The sequence below is a fragment of the Schistocerca nitens genome, chromosome 5 (assembly GCF_023898315.1).
Source record: "Schistocerca nitens isolate TAMUIC-IGC-003100 chromosome 5, iqSchNite1.1, whole genome shotgun sequence".
Lineage (NCBI taxonomy): Eukaryota > Metazoa > Arthropoda > Insecta > Orthoptera > Acrididae > Schistocerca > Schistocerca nitens.
In genome coordinates, this window is record NC_064618.1 from 490,781,976 (window position 1) to 490,804,894 (window position 22,919).

Sequence of the window (22,919 nt, forward strand, 5' to 3'; positions counted from 1 at the left end):
ACTGAATTTCTCACCCTGCATAAGGGAAGGCCGGATTGCGCCACACACGTAATATTTTTCGAAATTAAAGTTTTACTGGAGGTTATATCGTAATATTCTTCACACTCAACAATACTGTGGTACATTACTCACTGAAATTGTAAAACAATTGTCATAAAAATGTAAGTTCGTTGGTTTTTAAATTTTTTCAACGTTTTGCATTTTGATCGTTTATAAAGTCATACTTGTTACGAAAAGTTTTAATTGTCCCCTAAATTTTTATAAACATTGAACTAGAATAAGTGCCGGTAACACGTCTTGGCACTAAGCTGACTCAAATAAACAAAAATTCATAATGAAATTATCAAGTTAAATTTAGCCCGCCCGGCTAGCCGCTCGGTCTAACGCGCTGCTTCCCAAGCGGGCGGGCGTGCCGGTCCCGGGCACGAATCCGCCCGGCGGATTAATGTCGCGGTCCGGTGTGCCGGCCAGTCTGTGGATGGTTTTTAAGGCGGTTTTCCGTCTGCATCGGCGTATGCGGGCTGGTTTCCATTACTCCGCCTCAGTTATACTATGTCGGTGATTGCTGCTCAAACACTGTTTCCACGTACGTGTATACCATAATTACTCTACCACGCACACATTTGGGGTTACACTCGTCTGGTATGAGACGTTCCCGGTGGAGTCCACTAGGGAGGATGGGGGTTTTCGGTGTGGGGCGGCGGTGGGGTGGGCGAACTGCTATGGCCTGTTGTGGGGTTGTGAACTACTGAGGTCTATGGCGGGATGAAGCCTCTCCGTCGTGTCTAAGTCCCTAGTTCAGTGAACAATACACACACAATAAAAGGTAAATTTTGTTTTAGAATCAGCCTTAATCGAAATACAGTATTAGTTTAACCTTCAGCGATAAATTTATGACACTCAATTTAAAAACTGATCAGCTCAATGTGGCAACAAATCTCATGGGCCCAACCATCACAAAAGTTTCAATGAATCCAGTATTCTTCGAAGGTTTCGTTGAACGCTCAGTATAGTTTTCTTGTTCATCACTGAAATTTCTCTGAAAAAGTTTGTTGTTTTATGAAACAGGTTTTATGGCCACACCTTTGTTTTCCAATAAATCTTCGAGCCTATCATCTATCGCTTCCCTGATTATCATTTGGAAAAATCTGTCGTTTTCTACAGCTTCCCTCATCTTCTTTTCATCCCGTTTATGCAGTAATTTTTCCATATTTTTCTATTTAAAAACCACAAAAGTTATGTGTCTGCTTTGCAGGTACAACTCAATTATGCTACTTTTGATAGAACCCAAACGTACTCCTGCAAAACTTCAACATTCCCATTGTTATTACTTCAGGTAGACACTGCCACAACCTACAATATATCTTCTTGTAATTACTTACTTGCAAAGAAGAAAGAACACTCCTACGTTAAGAATGTGCACCGAAAGACATAGTAAAAACAGATAAGTTGTTTCTACTCCCAGACTCACTGCTCTTTTAGTTCAAAACTACGTGACTGGTCTTATTCCTCAATAGTCCACACTGTCAGGGCAATTAAAGTGCTTCCACTACCGCTAGAATTCAGAAACAGATTTTGTCTGCTACAACCCGATACAACCGAACTCGCCCTATACCTAAGTCACTACAAATTCAGTCATGGATTTTCCCTACTGTACCGCATACGCACAATAAGCAGAATTTCTTGTTGGCAACCATGCCAGTTGTTGCCATTTTAATGGTCAGCAGTGTACCATCCACGCTTCTGCTCGTGTACCGGTCCTCTCGTTACGGGATCGGCGCGATATCGTGCTTCCTTACTGAACACTTGCGCAACTTCTTGCGCCGAGTCCTTCATCGGAGGACAGTGACGGCGGGTGATCGATTGCGGAGGAGCAATACGGCGGGAGAAATTCCCTTCCACAGAATCTGCCCGCGGCGCCTGATCGCCTCGCCGCGAGGTAAATCCGCCGCCCGGAGTCAATGGAGCGAGCGCGCCGGCTGTGATTGATGGCCGTGGTCGACACCTCGGGAGAGCAGTTCGCTCCAGGCGTTCCAGCGGCGCCCTGCGAGCAGGCGCCGGCCTCCTGATTTACCATCGAGGGCCTTCCAGGGAGTTCTAATGAGCTACTTGTGCTTGTTTGCTTTCCGTAAGGTGTTGGGGGAATCTTCTCAGCCAGAATGTGTAGTCGCTTGTCAGGTTACAGGGGATAATTATTCAACGTATGGTCATTTCTTGGCGTAGGGAAATCAGAGTATCACTATTAACTCTACATTTAGTAGCACAGAAACGACTGCAAAACCAGTGTAACTATATACAAAACTTCCAGAGCCTTAGAAAAATATTTTGATAATGTACAATGGACAAAATAATTAAGGTCCTTGGCAATTCAGATACTTTTAATATAGATCTGTGTTATTAATTGTACCATAAGTCCTTCCGTTTTAACGGAAAGTTTTATAACATTACGCTATCTGCAACAGCTTCTGCCTGTGTAGCTTCAGATTTATATTTACACAACTTGTCTATTTCAGTTAATCTCATTTCAAAAATTGTAATATTAACGGTTTTTTATTTCATTTTATAACTTAACTATATCCTACCTGTTATACAACTCGAAATTGTGATATACTTTGCCGCTACCTTACGGCGCTTTCCTCACCTATGAGTCTGGGCACTTAACATCGGTCAATCCGTTTACGACCAGCACTGTCTTCATATAGCATGGCTATTTTCTATCTCGCTTTACATGCACAACAGTGCTTGTCTATAGTTTTTATACGCTCATGTTACGAGCACGAGTTCGAAGGTGTGTCTTTAATGTTGTGGATTTCATTAAACTTTGACGCTATTACCTTGTCTCTTATGGTATATATAGGCTTACATGATAACTTTTACGTCATTAGCTTATATATATATATATATATATATATATATATATATATATATATATATATATATATATATATATATATATATATACTTTAGCGCTGACATTCCCTTGCGCTGTTAACACCAACTGAGAAAGATTTCTGTTATTGTAGACATAACATTTTGTATTCTGGTACGCACCGTTCAATAATTTTGTTATAATCTTGTATAAGTATCATTAGTTTTGAATGTCATTCAAGTTTTTCCATCCTCAGTTTCAATATATTTCAGATTTTCACATGACCGGAAATGGTCGAAATAAATTATCTGTCTCCCTATTCGCGATCTTGACCAATAAAGATTTTACAAAAATCACAGAAATATGCACACTCCACTAAACCATTCCACTGATGTTTGCTTTAGAATTGATATGCCTTATTTCAAAGCTCCCATTCCTATATTTCTGAAAAACCTCTCGTCTTTCCTGAAACTGAAAAATTAAAACGTTATCTTTGTTGAAAACTACCGATTTCTAGAACGTTGGAATCTTAAAACTTAATCCTTTCATAAGTTCAGTGTTAGTGTCGTGTAGCTCTACGTTCCCTGATTTTTTCCAAAAAATTATAGCTTTCCTAGAATAACATGTTAGTTTGTGAAATGTTTCAGTCAGAAAATTAGAACTTCCATAAAGTTCTTGACATCCTTGGACTACCAAAGTGTACGTTCAAAACTCCAACTTCACAACAGTGCTCTTATTTTTTACCAGTCTAATATCCTACAGCTCATACTTAAACAAACCTAGTTCATTAATTTTTCGTGTCTTTCATGTTATTATTGAACATGTATCTACAGTATATTTTATCATTTGGCATATCTTTCCCACGTGCATCATTAAATATGCGTCAGGCACAAAAGGACAATCAGTTTGTGATCAGTACTCAACTCTAAAATCTTCTTTAAGTCAATTGTCGCCAATCAGTCAGTATGCAAAGGTAAAGGGCAGTCAGTTCGATCGAGCTTTAGAAGTGGCATTTTCATTCAGTCAGTTCGCTGGTCAAAATATTTAGTTATAATCATTATTACAGCCACAAGCATATTATTCACAGAACTGTTTCGTGGTGAATGCCCACTTCTTGATTTTCGCAAAGGTACTTAGAGGGGGTCAGGGATTTTCTCTGCCTCGTGATGGCTGGGTGTTGTGTGCTGTCCTTAGGTTAGTTAGGTTTAAGTAGTTCTAAGTTCTAGGGGACTGATGACCATAGATGTTAAGTCCCATAGTGCTCAGAGCCATTTTTGGTACTTAGAGGCTATATGAACAACTGACTTGTGATATAAGAGGACTATTAGGAGAGTGAGAAAAGATCGGTCGCGAAATGGAAATTGTTTTGCTTGCAACAGTTAGTTACAATTCCAGCTACTTCTTTATATTGTCACCACTCCAAATTAGATATCTGTCGTAGCTTTGTACGAACTTACCAACACCCTCGTCACAGAAGACAGGATTCTGTGCTTTCCGACATTTCCCTACGCTGGACTGCAGTTCCTTCTCTGTGCCAAAATGTTGTCTTCGTAGCCAGTGGTTGATTTAAGTAGGGAAGAAAATCAGATGGAGTTAGGTCGGAGCTATATGGTAGGCGATCAAACACTTCCCATCGAAAACGCTGCAAGAGCGTCCTCATTTAACCTGCAGTGTGAAGCTGAGAATTGACATAAAGAAGGTACTGCACGACAGTTACGTGACATGAGACTGCATGAAATCGGGTGAAATCTCTCTGCAGGCACCCATACTTGGTGGGAGACACTATTTTATAGGCATTTATATTTGCTCAGTGCGTGCTCAGAACTGAGAATAACGACGTGACGCTATCTACGGGCATATTGGAGACACTGTCCAACACATCTGTACAAAGCTTCATCGGCATTTCACTATCTTTTCTATTTCGCGACACATCGTTTCTTACTTTCGTAATAGCCCTCGTAATTTCTGAGCTAATATGTGCAAGGTAATCTTCGTTTGTTTAAGGACAAGGGCTACTTCGAAGCATTTAACAGCTGTTTACGACACCTAATGATCGCTGGGACGATAGTGGTAGCAGAAGATCTACGAGATTTGTGAGGCACCGAAAGCAGATCGAAAACCTTACGGGATGAAAGGCAGAAGCGCTTCTTGACAGGAATAATGTATGAAGTTGCTGACCTGCAGTTTTTCAAGTAATTTGATCCAAGGTGAAGGTATTGAACCACCAGTAATATGTGTACATTAAAATCGCCAGACAGTTTCTGGGAAAACAAGGTGAGTACTTACGGCAATGTAGGTCCGACATGGACATGTCGGCGAGCTGCCGCCCCTGCATCCTGGTGGGGAACTGGCAGGTGGCAGCGGCATGGGTGCTGTTCAGCAGGCCTCGCAGCATCTGGGCGAGCCATAGCAGGCTGCAGTCGCAAACCAACGCGTTGCTGTCCAGCCGCCTGCAACAACACGGCCCGGTGCGCTTAGGCGTCATCTCGGTTGCATACCTGCTAGGGGCTACGTTTTGTGCAGCGCTCAGGGTAGCCGAGCGAAACGTGAATAGCACGAAAAAATTCTTTACAGCTTAATTATATTGTAATTAACGTAGGTTTAGCGTATAGTGTATTTCTGACTTAATTTTAATATGTTGAATAAAAACAGCTGCAGCTGTTGTACATCCTTTGTTAAGGGCACGACCGGATTCGCAGTTTAAATTACATCATGAAGCGTTAATCTGAATATAAAGTAAAAAGAGAGCGTAAACAATGTTACGTGTGAAAAATGTCCCCAAGGCTGAATACTTATACTATATTGATCAAGTCACTGTTACTGTCCGATCCCTAACCATACTTTAAAATTTTGGAAATTTCACAAAAAGGGATAGTCATGGTTTAAAACGCAGCATTGAAACTTTAACCTCTGAACAAATGGTAAGAGAGAAAAGGTTATAAATAGCACGCACAAGATGAAGGGGAGAGGTGCGTTTTTTAACCCATGATTGTCGTTTTTAGCGGAATTTTCTATATTTTAAAGAAAAGGTTGGGATCAGATTGTGACTTGATCACTACATTGCAAATATTCAGCACTGCGGACATTTCACATCACTGTCGTATGGTCTTTGCGCAATATTGTTTACGGTCTGTATCTTATTTTCATTGGGATTTGTACCTGATGATTTAATTTAAATTACGGACCTAATTGTACCTCTAGTAAAGTATTTACAACAAAAGCAGAAGTTTTTAATTCAACATGCGAAAGCCTGTTTGTGGATACACGTCGAATAAACTGTTATGTTAGGTGTAGCATACTACCATAAGAAACGTAGCTGTAGCTGTCTAACACATTCGCGTTACATACCTGAATAATACCCTTATTTCATTGAGTAGAATGCAGGATGGTTATAACTAAACTTTCGCTACTTGAGACAGTGCAGGTGGAAGACTAAGGAATGATATTCAGAGTGTGCGCTGCAGGATTTTCGTTATTAGTAGTGTCAGTGTCATGACTTGCTGTTAGGCGCCGGTTTTGGTACGCCGACGTAGGGTTGAAATACAAGCATCAGTGTACATTAAGCTCCATTCCTACAGCTGATTTCTCAAAATAACTGCAATGATGCTGCTATTCATCGAGAGTTATAAAAGGTAGGATTAACCGTAGTGTTGGTAGCATTGATAGGGAAACGAACATAAATGGATGTCTGAGAGAGAAAATAGAAGCCAAAGACGTCTTTTTTTGTATTGTATTTTTGCAAATAAAGAAAACCGCACACAGCTCAGTGTTAGTCCGTTGTGTTGTATATCTATACAAAATGTAACCTGCAATTTATAAGTAATGAAAATGAGATAATCCCGTAACTTTCGCGATTTTATGTAACCAAAGTAATTACTTCAATGCAAGTGCAGTTGACAAGCATCAACATAAAACAGTCTCTGTAGTTGTGGTTGTTATTTTGTACTTTGTCATGAGTAGAGGCAAATTTTTCTTGTTATTATTGATAAGTGAGAAAGTTGTTTATGAATAACGGAAACATGTTTTATATAAGATCGACGAATATTGAAGCAACGTTTGATTCATTTTTGTTTTGCGTTTTTACTTTTACGTTTTCTGAGGGAATTGCGTTTTCTAGCACTGTATGATAAATCCGGTACTTTTTGTTTTCTTTAAGTTTTGGTAAAACATCCTTCTGATTCGCTTTAAAAATCAACAATATTCCAATAAACCCGGAATTAGACATCGAGAATTTTAATTTTACTATAAATACGGTTTATTTTTAAGTAACAGACAGGCAGATAATTATATACAACAAAAATGTTCTGTAGATTACGCTGTCTTTACATATGCTGACTTAGTTTCTAGATGGTTCACTGGTTCCGATTGCTATAGGTATCTAGTAAGCCACTGACCGCATACGTAAACAAAGCTATCGGAATAAGGTAACGTCCGATGGGTATGCAACACGCCTGACAGACGGGAAAAGCGATTGCGACCTTAACTGACCAAAGCTACTACGAAAACTGCTATAGTATAGGCCTGCCTCTGATTGTCTATGGCCGCCTAGTTAGTTTTACAACTGTAATGACCGCATTAAAGGATTACGGGGAGGTCCTATTTCTACAATGGGGTTTAAGAAGATGATTCTGAACTTTCAATTAACCGGCGGAGTTGCAGTTGCCATGGCTGAGAATGCTTGGAGCAATGAGCGCCCTTTAAGCGGTGTAAGAGTTGATCACAGCAGCTGGACATTCCACGTTCCACCCTTCGAAAAAGGCTACGAACATTTGTGAAATGGTACCTCTAGTGCGGTTCCAGGCTGTCGTGAATTCAGTTGTTCGTCGCATCGAGCAACTTTTGTAATCTGCAACGTAAAGGTGGTACGCTGTAAACAAATGTTCCCCTCTCAAATTTAAATTGAAGTGCGTTTCATTCAATGGTTTATTCTTTATTTCTCTTCCGCATACCCTTAAAAATGTTTTCCCACAGCTTCATTGTCCTACGATCATTCGTTTTTCATGTGCGTGCTCTGAAGTAGCAGAAGTTCAATTATAATCATCCTATACATTAGCGACGGCCTTGCCGCAGTGGTAACACTGGTTCCCATCAGATCATCGAAGTTAAGCGCTGTCGGGCTGGGCTAGCACTTGGATGGGTGACCATCCGGTCTGCCGAGCGCTGTTGGCAAACGGGGTGCACTCAGCCCTTGTGAGGCAAATTGCTACTTGATTTAGTAGCGGTTCCGGTCTCAGAAACTGACATACGGCCGGGAGAGCGGTGTGCTGACCACATGCCCCTCCACATCCGCATCCAGTAACGCCTGTGGTCTGAGGATGACACGGCGGCATGTCGGTACCGTTGGGCCTTCATGGCCTGATCGGGAGAGTTATACATGAGTGACTAGTTAAGAACTTGTAACAACGGATGCAACACGACCCTCTATAGAACGTAGCCAGTGGAGTAAAAGACAGTGCCATCAAATAAATGGAAAAATAAACGCGACAAATTCTGTGCCTTGTTAATGAATCATATCACCATTACAGTGACGAATGCTCTGCACAGTTGACAATGTCTGCACAGATTAGCAAGTGGGCACGGTTAAATGGTGTCCAGGACTGCTTCGCAAAATGGAAACGCCGCGAGGAAAAGTGCGTCAATAGGGAAGTGGAATACTCTGAAGGTGGCAAAAGACTAATGATCTGGAAAATTAATAGTAAAGTTTTAAAAAACATTGTTAGATTATTCTCAGAGCATGTCCTGTATGTTAAACCGTATTCCACCAATTCTCAGAGCATGTCCTGTATGTTAAACCGTATTCCACCAACAAGTAACGCTTTAAAAAAGTGTCATATTGCGAATACCAGCACGTGGAATATGCTCCTGGTTTTAATACACGATTAACAGTAATTCTATTCGCAGAAATCTCACAGCCGTCACATAAACATTGAAGTGTCTTAAATTTTTTCGGGCAAAAGCGAGGTTCAATTACATAACTGCTATATAATGAAACAAAGTTTAGATTTCAGATAAAAGACCAGAGTTTAAGAAATTTTAGCGGCTGTGCACCCAAACATGAAAAAGATTATTAATAAGGACGCTTTTTAATATTTATACTTCAACAGCACCATCGATCAGGAAGTAAAATTAAATTACTTTTTATTCCCATAACATGTATTTTCAAATTAATGGAATTTTCCTCTTTAGTTGGAGCAACATCGAGGCATTAAAAACTTAAATACACAGTGTTAATGTCCACGGTAATATTTATAACGTATTCGTCGTGAATTTACTTTCTGCTTTCTAGTCCATTATGCATTTTACTAATTTTCTAGTTGCTAACATTTCCACTGAATTCATTTGATTTTTGGCACAAAACCGACCAACTGCCAAAGATTAGTGGACCCATTGCCGCTGTCCAAGAGCCATACTTTGTCTCGCCACAACTCTAGTCTCCTTTTGCGGTTTTTTTCATGTAACTGTTGTAAAAACGTCAAGCGGTGTTGATTTCCTGAACTTGTGTGTCATCAGTTGAAGTGGAAGGCCTTCTTGGTCGAGGATCGTCTTCAACTGACTGACGACTAATTTTGAACAGTGAAAACAATTTTTAACAATGTGTACGACCCACAGCACCATCTCTATCAGCTTGTTTCAAACGTTCTGCCAATAGCATATCACTATATATTTCCGTTCGCAGTAACTCAAAATGTTCAGTTATGGTTTTCAACCGACCTCGCACGTAATCACATGATTTTTGGAGTGCTCATACTCCTGGCGAACAGGGACTAATATGAATTTTAACTCAATCTCCACATTTTCAGTCCACTTCTTCCGTTTGTGTGTCAGCTGTTGCATAGAAGGGTCTACCTACATAAGAAAAACCACTGAGAACTGTATCATTCAATCTACTTTCGTTCATAAGTGATACATGCTGTGCTATGAAGAAAATTCCGATTTGGCATAAAATATGTTATAGAGCGTTAGTCTCTTGAAATTCGCATCTACGAGTGTCTTCGAAGAGGTGGTGCTGGTAGGTTCCTATGGGACCGAACTGCTGACGTCATCAGTCCCTAGGCTTACACACTGCTTAATCTAACTTAAACTAATTTACGCTAAGGACAACACACACCATTCCCTGAGGAAGGACTCGATCTTCCGATGGGGAGAGCCGCGCAAACCGTGGCAAGGCGCCCCAGACCACGCAGCTACCCCGCGTGGCTTCGAAGAGGCTTTGACTACACACATTAGAAGTTCCCGAGGATATAGGCTGCTGTTGGAAACATATGTAATTTGTGACAGCACGGATGTACAGGAGTAGCTAGTTGCCAACGTTATGGAACGCTGGATACCCTGAGCAGCACCTGGTGAGCGAAAAGTGTATTCGCCTGATTTAAACCTTGCGAACGTGTCAATAGAAGGATACATATTTCTTTGATTAGCAGCGATTACTACTTCTTTGCTACTTGTAGCATAAGGTGACATTTTTTGAATATACTGATCCATGACTCGTGTACTTAATTTTTTATACACGAGAACTCAACGTTGAATCCCGATTACAGCTGATTAGAGAAAACTAATAAGTTTGTAACTTTTGTGTAAAGGGCACTGAAACATTTTTTTGGAGGAACTACGATCTCATGGAAACCATTACGGCAGACGCTAATTTTCATGGTTCTAGCACAGTAAAATCGCAGAGACCCAAGATGAATAACCGTTTTTATGAAACTAATTTATTCAAGCGGTTTTTAGTGTGCTTAGTCCTAATATGATAAGAACGAATTATTCACCATTTTTTAAAATTCACACGCAGTGTAGAAAAAAGCCAATTTCAATGGTTTTAGTGATATACTATTTGAAGCGATAATAATAAAAAATTGAAAACTCCTTAATACAACTATCTTCTTCTTTTTGCGCAAGAACTTCACGGAACCAAATAAAATTGTTCTAGAATCTGAACCATTAAACTCGGCCTATTGAGACAGTCTGCAAACCATACCCAAAGACAGAAAATGTTTCGAGTATATCTATCCGAAGTTTCCTTATCTGTCCGAAGGGAAATTGCAAAAAGGCGTGTTTGTCGGATCCGCTATTGAAAAAATTATGGACGATTCTAGTTTCAAACCAACAATATGAGTCAGAAGATGGCTTTGGTATAATTAAATGAGGTCTTTACTACGTCTTTGGCAGCAAATGAGACCCACTATATATTTTTGTTGCAGCCAACATACTGGAAAGCTTAAAGAGGTTAGGTTCGTTAATGAACATATATATTAACTTTTTGAACAGTCAGCTTGATTTCGCTATATAATTATCAGCCAATTTCGCCACCTTTGGCATTATCCAGCTACATCCCAATAAAAATCGTTATTCTTACAGAGTGTTATATTCCACATTTTAGTACGGGGAAAAACATGTGATACTGTTCCTAACCATAGTTTCACACTGACATTGTACGTACAGACACAACTATCATGAAGTCCACAAGTAAAACGGAAAAGTTCAACCCAACAAAGATGCGTCTAATTTAGCAACAAATGTTTCTATTGTGACGTAGCTTGATTAACAACCAAGGGGGCGATATCAGGTAACTGCTATATAACATAACGAAGTGTGTATCTCGAAGTGTAAGACTAGCCTTTAAGGAATTTATAGTGGCTGCAGACCCATACATAAGAAACATTATTAACAACGAGGCGATTTAATATTGCACCATTACCATCGTTCACCACATAAAATAAATTACTTTTCATTCCAGGTACACGTGTTTTGAAATTTATAATATTTTCGTCAATACTTGAAGGAACATCGACATATTCAGTATTAATGTCTGCAATAACATTTATTTGTATGTTTGTTGCTAAATATCTTGCTGATTTATAGGGCATCAGGTCTTTTACTAATTCTCTAGTTCATTGTTCTCTGTGACAAAAATGTACATCATAGAAAGAAAACCTAAGGTCCCATATGGTTTGATAGCCCGAAACCAAAAGACTAAGCTATTACGTAACAAACAGTAATAAATATAATCTGAAACACACGTAAGGACATGTGTAGTTATCAAGCATAATGAGCGATCAAAAAATTTCCTTTTGGGGGCATTGCTGCAGCGTATATGCAAGGTAGCTCGACTCCTATGCGGGTATATAAGCTCCAATATGTAGGCAAGGTATTAGCGTGGCTTTCGCGCCTTTGAGATGCGCATGCGGAAAGTGCGGAATTGTGAACTATGGCGACGTTATTATGAAATGCGTCCAGCAGGGCCATCATGCTGTTATTATTTTCTTGGGCTGCCGAAGGACAAATAACGGTAGCCATTCATCAGAGAATGAACTATGTGTATGGGAAAGCATGATTTTCGAAAACCACCATTGCGGAATGGTATGCCATGTTCCGTGTTTCATGATAACGCACGTCCCCATGTTCCAAATGTCGTAACCCAGAAGTTTCGGCAACTCAAGTGGGAGGCACTCGAGAATCCGCGCTGTAGTCTTGATCCCTTCCCATGTCATTACTGTGGTAGATTCTTTTATGTGTTTGTCTATTTTTTGTTTGTCTGATGTCGATGTATTATGCTCGCAGTAAAAGGTCGTAACAACGTGATAAAATTGTCTCTGATAGTGCTGTTAAAAGAATTACTGTTTGTTGCGCGTATGAAGAGTCTTGGGAGAGACGGCTGGATAATTTTAGCAACTACTCATACATGAGATTGCAGGTTCGAGTGCTGTTGTCCACGTCTCTTCCCGTACGCGTCGCATTAAATCTGAAACAATTCTACTATTTCAATACTTCCAAAAATACTAATAAAGGTCGTGACGCTCACCTTCGTTCTCATGAAATAATAACGGTTTATTGTGTCTCTTGTACAATTCTCCACATAACATCAAAAGAAGCGCACAGAAAACTCTAGTTACCCTTAGTTACGAATAAACCACAGAGAGAGTAATATTCCGAGTCTACGATATAATTATCATAGAGTCTCTCAGATAACGTCTTTGCCACTTAGCATTCTGACAGTCGATTCAGTACATTACATATTTATTGCACTACATTACCATGCCTTCGGTCCCTTGAAAAAGTCTTAAAGTGTCGGTGATTCTTATCGGACGATAATGGGCACCATGCAGTTACGGACTTCGCCACACAGCAACACACGATGTTTTACCAAATTTATATCATCAGTCTGCTGTGTTGGTAGGGTTATTGCCTCCACGTTCATAGTGACTTTTCCCAATAGGCATACCGATTCTGAATTGTACGGCCTTCGAACTAAAACTTTTTATCACCCCTCATATAACTTTCAAAGATTCAGAGGTTAATCTTTGCCTCGTCCTTCGTTCGATGCGTCCATAGTCAGTGGTAGATCTTAGAGGCAGGACGTCTACAGCAGCTTCTACGAATATTCTGAAATATGGCAGCACACGTGTGGTTGCATCGGACAGAATGGACACTTCCTGTAGGGCCTGCAGCCGGAGCAAACCAAACAAGCTGCACACGGCAGCGCAGCGGCGCTGACGTCGCTGTTACGGCCGCAGCCAACAATGTGGCCAGAGATAACAGGCACCAGGCGGTGCTGCCAACCCTGCAATATTTATGCGTCGTCCTTGCAAATGCGGGCTGCGCTGGCAGGCCGCGACGCATATATTCCAGCCATGCTGCCCGCACCCGCCTCCGGCGAGTATTTCTGGAGCTCGCCGCCGGATTAAAGCAAACATTATGTTTCCCGCGCTGCATGACCTCAGCGCCCTTATTTCGGGAATGCTTCGGAAGATTGCTCTCGCAGCGAACGTCTGCTCCCTAGACCGCATCCTGTATAAATGCGGCGACGGCAACGAGGGAAATTTGTGCTGATGCCAAGAGCCAGTGCGCATTTCTGCAAATGGATGGACATTACCTCCCGGGAAATGTACCAACTGGCTCGAGGGTCAGAGTAAACGTTCCGTATCCGTGAGTTAAAGAACTAAGACGACGATATACGCGTTCAGTAAAAGAAATCGAGGAGGCAGTTAACCATTTCAGAGTTGGGTACTTTCACAGACAAGTGGGCAGCGAATTCGATAGTACAAAAAAAAATTATAAAGAGAGATGTACCTCCAGACTGCTTAAAATTTACCGTTTCTCCGATATGTTCATCGTTAAGCCATAGAAAGTGTGACAAATCGGAACCTGTAACAAATTTCAGTACTCTAGTGCATATTTATAATTTATACGTAAGATATCAACACATCCATATATCTCATTGTATCATGTATTACAAAAGTAGCACAAGCCGTAAAATACCCATAAGTCACACAATTATGAAAGCGTTGCCGTGACCTGTTTACAGAAATTCACAGGCAGATAAATCAACTGTTTAACTATTGCTATCAAGTTTTCCAATGATGCACTTGTGAAACGGTTTGAATTCACGACATCCAGGACTGTATGACAATATCGTTTACTGAGAGAGATGCATAAGGGGCCGGAAGATGGCATAATGGAATGCCAAAACTGGTAGTCAAAATGAAATAAAATAGCATCTCAGTTACACGGCTGTTGGCAAATTTTTTGATATTTTCAAATACTTGACCAGATGATGTCCCATGTCCATGACGGATCAACAGAAATCGTTGTTAAGTGTGTTGTTCATTTACAGGGAATGCACACTTCTAACTGCCGGCCGCGGTGGCTGTGCGGTTCTAGGCGCTGCAGTCCGGAACCGCAGGACTGCTACGGTCGCAGGTTCGAATCCTGCCTCGGGCATGGATGTGTGTGATGTCCTTAGGTTAGTTAGGTTTAAGTAGTTCTAAGTTCTAGGGGACTGATGACCTAAGATGTTAAGTCCCATAGTGCTCAGAGCCATTAGAGCCACACTTCTAACTGGAACGAAAATTCACATATTTCTGATATGTACGTTGCACATATGACTGAGTCTACTTAAATAACAGAAGTAAGAAATTTAGAAGTGACGTAATAACTTTTTTCATAATTTAAAATAATCTCTGCTGACAATATATTTCAAACTACATGTTTTTCGCTATCTCTCCCCCAGTATAAATACACTCCTGGAAATGGAAAAAAGAACACATTGACACCGGTGTGTCAGACCCACCCTACTTGCTCCGGACACTACGAGAGGGCTGTACAAGCAATGATCACACGCACGGCACAGCGGACACACCAGGACCCGCGGTGTTGGCCGTCGAATGGCGCTAGCTGCGCAGCATTTGTGCACCGCCGCCGTCAGTGTCAGCCAGTTTGCCGTGGCATACGGAGCTCCATCGCAGTCTTTAACACTGGTAGCATGCCGCGACAGCGTGGACGTGAACCGTATGTGCAGTTGACGGACTTTGAGCGAGGGCGTATAGTGGGCATGCGGGAGGCCGGGTGGACGTACCGCCGAATTGCTCAACACGTGGGGCGTGAGGTCTCCACAGTACATCGATGTTGTCGCCAGTGGTCGGCGGAAGGTGCACGTGCCCGTCGACCTGGGACCGGACCGCAGCGACGCACGGATGCACGCCAAGACCGTAGGATCCTACGCAGTGCCGTAGGGGACCGCACCGCCACTTCCCAGCAAATTAGGGACACTGTTGCTCCTGGGGTATCGGCGAGGACCATTCGCAACCGTCTCCATGAAGCTGGGCTACGGTCCCGCACACCGTTAGGCCGTCTTCCGCTCACGCCCCAACATCGTGCAGCCCGCCTCCAGTGGTGTCGCGACAGGCGTGAATGGAGGGACGAATGGAGACGTGTCGTCTTCAGCGATGAGAGTCGCTTCTGCCTTGGTGCCAATGATGGTCGTATGCGTGTTTGGCGCCGTGCAGGTGAGCGCCACAATCAGGACTGCATACGACCGAGGCACACAGGGCCAACACCCGGCATCATGGTGTGGGGAGCGATCTCCTACACTGGCCGTACACCACTGGTGATCGTCGAGGGGACACTGAATAGTGCACGGTACATCCAAACCGTCATCGAACCCATCGTTCTACCATTCCTAGACCGGCAAGGGAACTTGCTGTTCCAACAGGACAATGCACGTCCGCATGTATCCCGTGCCACCCAACGTGCTCTAGAAGGTGTAAGTCAACTACCCTGGCCAGCAAGATCTCCGGATCTGTCCCCCATTGAGCATGTTGGAGACTGGATGAAGCGTCGTCTCACGCGGTCTGCACGTCCAGCACGAACGCTGGTCCAACTGAGGCGCCAGGTGGAAATGGCATGGCAAGCCGTTCCACAGGACTACATCCAGCATCTCTACGATCGTCTCCATGGGAGAATAGCAGCCTGCATTGCTGCGAAAGGTGGATATACACTGTACTAGTGCCGACATTGTGCATGCTCTGTTGCCTGTGTCTATGTGCCTGTGGTTCTGTCAGTGTGATCATGTGCTGTATCTGACCCCAGGAATGTGTCAATAAAGTTTCCCCTTCCTGGGACAATGAATTCACGGTGTTCTTATTTCAATTTCCAGGAGTGTAGATAAAAATAACGTTAACGCACATTTTGTCTTTATCTTTGTGACTGTTATCTTTAGGTTGCAGGTATTTCAATTTTTATAAAAATGATATGCTCACTAATAGATGGATACATTTAGTTTTAAAGCCTGAACGCACATTAAAGTCTAGAGTATCAGTTTGTTCTTTATTACCACGCTCAGGTCACTGTGTAACATTTAATAATAAGTAATGCCTTACAGTTATATCACATATTATGCTCCTTCCAGTGGATAAATACGGTGAATAACGAGCGCATATTATTTCTCACATTTTTTTAGTCTAAAAGCCCTTAACATATGCTATTCGAAATATTGGTGAAGGATTTAAACTTACGTTACACGTATTTTCGAGCCATAGCTCAAAAGTATCAGGTTGTACTGTGTGTAAGGCTTAGGAAACAAAACGTATGCCATGAGGTGTGCGTACATGTTTGTGTGTGTGTGTGTGTGTGTGTGTGTGTGTGTGTGTGTGTGTATGTGTGTGCGTGTGTTTGTCCACAGGTTTTGCTGGAGTCTGACACTCTTTTAATTGAAGACAATTCTTAAAAAAACAGAAAGATGCCGAGTGTTCCGCATGAAATGTTTACATGCCTGCTAACTCAAGACAAGGCAGGCTCGTCATCAGATGACATCATTTACAAGAGTTAGAGCGTGAACTTTACGCAGAACGCCACGAGTATTATAACACTTTCCCAGAAGTGAACAAGAACGAAAGAACTTGAATAATGACAACCTGTAACATAACAGCAGTTTCATTCGGACAACCGTTGATCCAGATTCAGAGCAAAAACTACGCCGTATTATTTTATTGACAAAAATGTAATAAATATACAACAGGGTGGTGAGAATCAATCTGAAAAATTTAAAGGCTACAGGGGAGGTAGTGATGATAAATAATTGTTAAAAAAATCGATACGTTGCACCGTTTTCAAGTTATTTAGCATTGAAATTAGCCAATCAGGCCGTGGAGCCCGCAAGTTCATGAAACCTTCCAGGGAAAGAGAAGCCAAACGCGTTCTTCGGTTAATTTCGTGAACATCGAAGCTAAATTTATGCTAGTAGATCATCTAGTTTAAATTTATAATTTCCGGAAAAGGTTCAGTTTAACTAAAAATGGTTCAAATGGCTCTGAGCACTATGGGACTTAACATCGGAAGTCATCAGTCCCCTAGAACGTAGAACTACTTAAACCTAACTAACCTAAGGACATCACACACATCCAGACCCCAGGAAGGATTCAAACCAGCGACCGTAGCAGCCGCGTGGTTCCGGACTGAAGCGCCTAGAACCGCTCGGCCACCGCGGCCGGACTACAATTTAACTGATAATGAGTATTAGAACAAGCGGTAACTGACGGACCCACAGATGTGTGTGCATTACTGCATTTTATGTCGTGCACATGCTTGAATTTGCTCGCGCAACCACCCGATTGTCTAACTTCAATGCTAAGTAACTCGGAAACGGCACTTCATACCGAATTTTTTCTGAACAATTATTTCTCAACACAACCTCTCCTGAAACACCCTTACAAGATTTTCCGATTGTTTGCGATCCTATCTGTATAGGTAAACGGATCGAGAAAAACATTTTCCTATAGAAATATCGTTTCTGAAAATATACTCGTGTACTTACTCTCCTTGTTCTCATAATGAAAAAAAAAGGGACGTTGGAATTTAATACGTTGTAACCTTCAGTTTCGTTATAGAAAGAAATTAGATGAAGAAAGAAATCAGCGACGCCTTTCTTGAAGGAATCATCCCGATATTCTGTTCGTATGGTTTAAGCAAACCTGAAGTAGCTTGATTTACGTAAATACTACAGAAATTTGAAGTCGTTTCATTTCGAATAAGAGTCCAGCGTCCTTAAACAACAGACATTTCCCTGACACTCGTTTATTTTATTCACGAAATATATTCGCAGTTGCGAATGTCGACCAGCCATTAGTTATGAAATGACGGCCATGAAAATTTCTGCCGGACCGGGACTCGAACCCAGATTTCCCGCTTATCGTGAGCGGTCCCCTTGCCCCTCTTTTTCTTTCCGAAGGAACCTTCCAGAATGGAGAAGTGGGGCAAAGTCAGCAGGGGACGCAACTCGAGGCCTGGCCACCATATTCCGTTCCCACCCTCCAGGTACCAAGGAAAGCGTAGGAAAGTGCATTAAAGGTACAATGAGCATCGTTAATTTCTTTACTTTCGTTTTCTTTCTTTTTTTACTCCTTTTATTTATCTCTTTAACATGGATACCACCGAGAATATCACGAAATAGGCGTTGTGAGGAGGAGGGCGCAGGAAGACGTCAGTCGCATAGAGGCTATCAACATATGGTTTTTCCGAGAAGAAAATTCCGATTGCCAAAGAATGTATCGGTTCCAAATAATGTGCAATAGGCGGGGATCAACTCTTCATTACAGGAGCATCCCAGCTCTGGGGTGGTTTAAGGAAAACACTGCAAAAAACCGCCGAAAATCAATGATACTTTTCTCGCCATCAGCAAACACATAGTGTGCTGCGTGTACACAAATCCACTGCATTGAGTTCGTCTTCGCTTGCGGGAAGTATCCCGCATCCGGATAGAGGAGCAGTTAGGAGGTATGTGATGAGGATTCGTACGAGTAATTAGGGACGACATATGTTGCACCAAGAACCAGACACTTCTCGCCGGTTGGCACACTAGGCGGTGCTCGTCTGTGTCTACAGCATCACAGGCGACACACAACGGGGTGTCTGCGAGGTGAATCCTGAGAAGGCGTGGTGACCGGCGTACTTGCTTCACATTGACAGTAAGGTACTATGTAGATTAGACATCAGTGTCAAGATAAGGAGCACGCACTGATCGCCAAAATGCACGCTAGTCGACGTGGGGATGCTTCCCCTAAGCCACATTTGGAGATCTGTGCTGCTCAAGAAAACCATAGATTGCCTTCCTGGATGTCAAGTGCTCTGGCAGTATCACTGTACGAACGTAGCTCAGTTCAAGGAAAAAGTGACGGAAATAAAAGAAGGGTGCCGGGACTTCCGGAAGCTGTGTAGATTCTGAGAGAGGGCGTAGTGCACGACCCTATAGCAATAGGATGGTAAGGCACGTAGGACTACGGCGCCACAACGTCATGTGTGAGACAATGAAAAGGGCTACCGCTGTGTCAGGCACATGATACAAACCTAAATCGCCCCTGCACTGCGGGAAGGTGACGGTCTCGTACCTTATCTTGAGCAGAAAGCCGTGGCAAACAAATGAACCCAATGCCACCAGCATGCGGTGGGCCATGGATGGCGGAATAGGAAGTGCCTGTGTCACGTGGGGGTTACGTAACGCCAAATACACATTTACGTATTGTGTCAGTTCCAGAAAATCGTGCGACCTTAAACGTTGATCTAAGAGCCGAGCTCGTAGTAGGGAAAGTAGACGTCGGTAGTTGAGGGCAGTTATCCACAGCATATCACTTGAGAAATCGAGTCCTAAGCATCGGAAAGTGTCAGCTACAAGCAAATGATCAGCACTGTTCGCTACCAGAGGCTTCACCGTAGGCAATAACCCATGCCAGTGACTCCCTGACCTCAGCACCCCTACGAAGAAGAACGATGACGAGATCGTCTGCATAAGCAGTGCCGCTGACTACATGGTCACCGAGAGACATCCGGCAGCCTTGACGCAATGATCGACAGATCCAGATGGCAGGTGTAAGACGGCCATTGTAGATTACACGAGGCGTAGCTCCACGAAGGAGACGCATTACGACGTCAACGGTAGTATCAAGATAGCCCATATTGCGAAGCACCCCTTCCAGGAAGTCGTGGCCGACCAGATCTAACGCCTGGCTGAAGTCAAGAGTTGCCAAAAACGTGAGCAAAAGCGATTATGTCCCAATAGCGGCAGAGGGCAGTTACTGGCCTCTCCCAAAGATGTTTGGTAGGGGGAAACACATACCAAGCAGTCCGTTTAAGCCGCAAACCCAACAGACGGGTAACAATCTTTGTGTAACTGTTGAGTAACGTGAAGGGTCGTTAATCGCACATCCGTGTCGTACCGCGAGTCTTGTGGATGAGTGTGAGGAAACATTGAGGAAACTATTTGGAATCCGCACGAAAGGTGACATGAGGTCCTGAAAAATTTCCGTCTACACTGACAGCAGAAGGGGACGAAATGTACGATAAAACTCTAGTGGGAGGCCGTCAGAGCTAGTCAACCTATTCGTAAAACCCGCCTGGACGTTATCAATCAGATCCATCGTCGCATCCTCAGGAAATGAGCCAAAGGAGAATCTGGAGACCACCGTAATGTCAGTAGGGTGGTGACGTTGTTCAGAGTACCGCGTAACATAATGTTCGTGGAGGGCAGACGCGAAATCCCGTTGGGTACCAATACGCTGCCTATCATCGGCCACAAGAACATTAATTAAATTAGTCCGACGATGAGGTGGGTTCGCTATTACATGATACATAGATGGACCTCTTGCACTAACCCATAGTGGGTGCGCGCCCTGAACATAACTCCAAAAGTGTTCAAATGTGTATGAATTCCTAAGGGATCAAACTGCTGAACTCATTGGTCCCTAGACTTACACACTACTTAAACTTATGCTAAGAAGAACACACACACTCGTGCCCGAGGGAGGACTTGAACCTCAGGCGGGAGTGACCGCGCAATACGTCACATGGCGCCTCAAACCGCGCGGCCACTCCGAGTGGCACCAAAACTCCTTCAAGGTGGCGGCGAGAGAGGCATGTGAGCAGTGCCTTGCCACCGGCTGGCACTATGGCGAATACGACATTACGGTACACTCTCGGAGTATGGTGAAATAGATTTCTCGAGTCCGTCGCCGCCACGCCGCAACCTCCCTTCAGAAACCGCGCCCGGAGAGTGACGTGGTATTTGGTCTTTGGGTGCTTGGGAGCAGTAGATATCGTCTCCCACGATCAATGCATCCGGCCGACCCAAGAAGAGAAGCGTGATTGTCTCTGAGAAGAAGGTGGAACGTTCACGGTGGACACCCGAATCAGATGGCGCATCGACATTCACGATCCTGACGCCACTAAAGGTGAGAGCCATACCTCTGGCATCAGGGAGATAGGCAACTGCATCAGCGAGGATACCGTCACGTAAGAGGATCGCCAACCCATTAACGGTAGGGGAAACATGAGAGACGTGTGCTGTAAAACCATGGGGAGCACAGAATGTTGCAACTTTCACCTCCTGACGGTGATCTACGTCAACGTCCGCGGCAAACAGCATGTCATCTACATCTACATCTACATGATTACTCTGCAATTCACATTTAAGTGCTTGGCAGAGCGGTCATCGAACCACAATCATACTATCTCTCTACCATTCCACTTCCGAACAGCGCGCGGGAAAAACGAACACCTAAACCTTTCTGTTCGAGCTCTGATTTCTCTTATTTTATTTTGATGATTATTCCTACCTATGTAGATTGGGCTCAAACAAATATTTTCGCATTCGGAAGAGAAAGTTGGTGACTAAAATTTCGTATATAGATCTCGCCGCGACGAAAAACGTCTTCCATCCCAACTCGCGTATCATATCTGCCACACTCTCTCCCCTATTACGTGATAATACAAAACGAGCTGCCCTTTTTTGCACCCTTTCGACGTCCTCCGTCAATCCCACCTGGTAAGGATCCCACACCGTGCAGCAATATTCTAACAGAGGACGAACGAGTGTAGTGTAAGCTGTCTCTTTAGTGGACTTGTTGCATCTTCTAATTGTCCTGCCAATGAAACACAACCTTTGGCTCGCCTTCCCCACAATATTATATATGTGGTCTTTCCAACTGAAGTTGTTCGTAATTTTAACACCCAGGTGCTTAGTTGAATTGACAGCCTTGAGAATTGTACTATTTATCGAGTAATCGAATTCCAACGGATTTCTTTTGGAACTCATGTGGATCACCTCACACTTTTCGTTATTTAGCGTCAACTGCCACCTGCCACACCATACATCAATCTTTTCTAAATCGCTTTGCAACTGATACTGGTCTTCGGATGACCTTACTAGACGGTAAATTACTGCATCATCTGCAAACATCCTAAGAGGACTGCTCAGATTGTCACCCAGGTCATTTATATAGATCAGGAACAGCAGAGATCCCAGGACGCTTCCCTGGGGAACACCTGATATCACTTCAGTTTTACTCGATGATTTGCTATTACTACGAACTGCGACCTTCCTGACAGGAAATCACCTAATCCAGTCGCACAACTGAGACGATACCCAATAGGCCCGCAGCTTGATTAAAAGTCGCTTGTGAGGAACGGCGTCAAAAGCTTTCCGGAAGTCTAGAAATACGGAATCAACTTGAGATCCCCTGTCGATAGCGGCCATTACTTCATGGGAATAAAGAGCTAGCTGCGTTGCACAAGAACGATGTTTTCTAAAACTATGCTGATTACGTATCAATAGATCGTTCCCTGCGAGGTGATTCATAATGTTTGAATACAGTATATGCTCCAAAACCCTACTGCAAACCGACATCAATGATATAGGTCTGTAGTTCGATGGATTACTCCTACTACCCTTCTTAAACACTGGTGCGACCTGCGCAATTTTCCAATCTGTAGGTACAGATCTATCGGT

The 22,919-nt window shown here is 43.0% G+C and overlaps 1 protein-coding gene and 1 pseudogene across 1 annotated transcript in view; one reads left to right on the top strand and one right to left on the bottom strand.

Annotated features, from left to right (window-relative positions):
- LOC126259176 (peroxidasin) overlaps positions 1-22,919 on the bottom strand; it is a 242,549-nt gene that overhangs the window by 205,064 nt on the left and 14,566 nt on the right. The window contains exon 3 of the mRNA XM_049955745.1: positions 5,156-5,319. Coding sequence (XP_049811702.1) covers positions 5,156-5,264 — 109 coding nt within the window. The 5' untranslated portion in view covers positions 5,265-5,319. The remainder of the gene's footprint in view (positions 1-5,155; positions 5,320-22,919) is intronic.
- Positions 7,921-8,038, top strand: LOC126261494 (5S ribosomal RNA; annotated as a pseudogene).